The sequence below is a fragment of the Ranitomeya imitator genome, chromosome 5, assembly GCF_032444005.1.
Source record: "Ranitomeya imitator isolate aRanImi1 chromosome 5, aRanImi1.pri, whole genome shotgun sequence".
NCBI classification, from domain to species: Eukaryota; Metazoa; Chordata; class Amphibia; order Anura; family Dendrobatidae; genus Ranitomeya; species Ranitomeya imitator.
The window spans coordinates 389,625,840-389,628,844 of record NC_091286.1 but is presented as its reverse complement, the minus strand read 5'-3'; the positions used below and the strand labels follow the sequence as shown (position 1 = coordinate 389,628,844).

Below are 3,005 nucleotides of genomic sequence, written 5' to 3'. Positions count from 1 at the left end.
ACCATCAATATACATACATCAAATGGCAAAGGATAGGGCCAAGGTACATATCATGACAGGTGCTGGTGGTTGTTAATATTTGCATATTTGTAACCTTCTTGTTTTCTAATTTTTCTAGGTTTCACAACGGGACCAAGGAGATGCCGGAATTGATGTGGAGCTCCTGATCTCCAGCATCCAGGAGCGTGGCCCGTTGTGGGACAGCCGTGACCCCCAGCACATGGACCAGGTGGTGTTGAGGCGTTTGTGGGTAGAGGTGGCAAAGTCGCTGTGGGATGGCTTTGAAAGCGCTTCAGCCAAGGACAAAGCCAACTTTGGTGAGTATTGCTGATACGCCGTGCTGATACGCTGCTATGACCCATCTTGCCAGGATAAACACAACCGTGTGTGATGCGATCAACGCCTAAACTTTGCATCGCACACGGTTGTTTTATCCTTTTAAAATGCTAAATATGTAACCTTTTTTTTTCTTTGCATTCACAGTTAAAAAGTTGAGGATCAGATGGCGATCCATGAAGGACCGTTTTAATAAGGGGATCCGTGCTGAGGAGGAGCGATCGAAGAGTGGTGCTGCTGCGGCCAAGTCTGTGCCATACAAGTACAACAGGGCGTTACAGTTCTTAAGACCGGTCCTTGGCCGCCGACAGTAAGTATTTTGTCCACATACCATATTGCACAGCCACATTACATTGCCCAGCCACATAGCATATTGCACAGCCACATAGTACATTGCCCAGCCACGTACATTGTGCATCCACATAGTATATTGCCAGGCCACTATATCGCAGCCACATAGTACACGTTCTAGCCACGTATCCACATAGTATATTTCCCAGGCACATAGTGTATTGGCCATCCATGTAGTCAGCGTAGCATATTGGCCATCCACGTAACTTTTTCTCTAGTGGAATGGTATATAGCCCATTAGTAATTTTTTGGGTTAAGCGTGAGTCCTTGTAGTCCATGACAGGTTACGTTCTGAGTCAGGGTAGTTCTGATCGCAGGAATAATGATGACGTCTCGATCACATGATCCTAACGTCATGGCCGTTCCTGCGATCAGATCAGCAAAGTCACTGTGTATTTATTTTTTTTTAAATTTTTATCTTGACGTTAAATTTTATACTATTTTTGCGGCATAGGCAGCGTCAAGAAAGAGGTTTAGACAAAAATTTTTTTTACCCATGACAGTGGTATGCGGTCAAAAGGCTTTGGCAGCGGGAATGAACATTTATTTTCTGCCGTTGGTATGTCCATGATTGTTATCGTCAGCCATAACGGTCAGCTGGCGATAACAATCAGCAATTTATTATAGGCCACACAGACTGAGAGACAGAGGATTTGTATTGTTGTGTAATGTAATGTTAATTTTATTACAGGAGTTGGCGTATGGGATAGGTTATTAATTGAAGACTAATTTTTCCCTTATCTTTTCACAGGACACACAGCAGCACCCTCGAGCGAGCTCGCTCCGCAGGAGCGGACCTTCATGAATCGCCATCTGACCCATCACAGCCCTCCCACAGCGACAGCAGGCTTGCACCTCCATCTGGAGAACCGGCAGCCGGTACATCAGGTGTTCCCCTGCCCGAGGCCTCTGGCGCACCTTCATTCGGGAATTCCCGACAGCGCCAGCGGGCCTCGGACAGGCCAGCCATGCCCGAATTTTTGCATTTGAGCACGGTTTTCCAGAACTGTTTCATGGCGTTGAGCGATAAAATGGACACTCGTCTGTCCAATATCGACCGGCACCTTGAAACTATGGAATCCGAGCTCTCGAGTCCGGCCAAACATTTTTTTAGTACCATTGCTAAGGGCATGGTGGAACACCTTACGCCGGAACTCCAGATTTCGGTGATGCAGGCCTGCAACACTGCCTACGTGAGGGCTCTGCAGCAGGCTCGGGTCATGCAGTCAGCGACAATGCCTGTAGTGCCGTCGCTGGCTAGCATGACTCCGACTCCTGCTGGAGAGCTACTCCAGCCACCCCACCGTGGTCCACATGCCGAGCGACGCCACCACAGGCACCATAGCATTGTGCCGCCGACTCCTGCTCCTGCCAGGCCCTCATCCTCCCGTAGGGGTCATTCTGGGGGAGCTGCCGCGGGAGAGAAAAAAAGAAAAAAAAAGGAAGAGGACACACACTGAGGCTCTGGCTGCTCCAGTACAGACACAAAGTGCGCGTAGGGGCTCTAGCCGCAGCAGGAGCAGCCAGGGCCAACCAAGAACCTCGCAAAGGCTTGTGTTGCCTCCTCCCTCCCCTACAGAGGTGGCGGTTTCTTCCCCAGTATACCCTGCAGAGGGTTTGGACCTGCCATCGAGCCTCCTGGACTATAGGTCATCATCCTCCTCTTCGTCATCATCCTCCTCTTCGTCATCATCCTCCTCTTCCTCTCCCCATTCCAAACAAGAGACATACCATTCCCCCATGGTGGCAGAGGTTGATACCCCCTAAGTTTATTTCCCCCTTTTTTTTTTCTGTTTCCCCCAATAAAAAAAGTTTGCTTTAAAACAACATTTGTTCTTATTTTCCAGTATACTTCTCGGCAAGTCACGCCGTGCGCTGTCTACACATATTTTGTGCTTCAAACACCTCATATATGCAATGTCAGACACTATTTTTATAATTGTTATTTTGCCTTTTTTTGGGTGTCTCTCATTGCTGTATGAGGTGTTTACAAACACTGAAGTGTATGAGGTACAAACACTAAAGTGTATGAGGTGTTTTTTCAAACACTAAGGGTATGTGTCCACGCTCAGGATTGCATCAGGATTTGGTCAGGATTTTACATAAGTATTTGTAACCCAAAACCAGGAGTGGGTGATAAATACAGAAGTGGAGCAGATGTTTCTATTCTACTTTTCCTCTAATTGTTCCACTCCTGGTTTTGGCTTACAAATACTGATGAAAAATACTGACAAAATCCTGATGCAATCCTGAACGTGGACACATACCGTAAAGGTACCTTCACACTTAACAATGCTGCAGCGAAACAGACAATGATG

The 3,005-nt window shown here is 47.4% G+C and overlaps 1 protein-coding gene across 1 annotated transcript; it reads left to right on the top strand.

Annotated features, from left to right (window-relative positions):
* Positions 1–509: 509 nt before the first annotated feature.
* On the top strand, positions 510–2,460 carry LOC138680757 (uncharacterized). The gene is made up of 2 exons (XM_069768025.1): positions 510–646; positions 1,439–2,460. Exons 1-2 carry the CDS (start codon positions 513–515, stop codon positions 2,145–2,147), a joined length of 843 nt encoding a protein of 280 aa, XP_069624126.1. The 5' UTR covers positions 510–512; the 3' UTR covers positions 2,148–2,460.
* Positions 2,461–3,005: the final 545 nt, after the last annotated feature.

Excerpts from the sequence above, each read along its gene's own strand:
- LOC138680757 (XM_069768025.1), top strand. The coding sequence starts at position 513 with ATGAAGGACCGTTTTAATAAGGGGATCCGTGCTGAGGAGGAGCGATCG. Across the intron at positions 647-1,438 it reads CCGGTCCTTGGCCGCCGACA|GACACACAGCAGCACCCTCG; the intron begins GTAAGTATTTTG and ends ATCTTTTCACAG.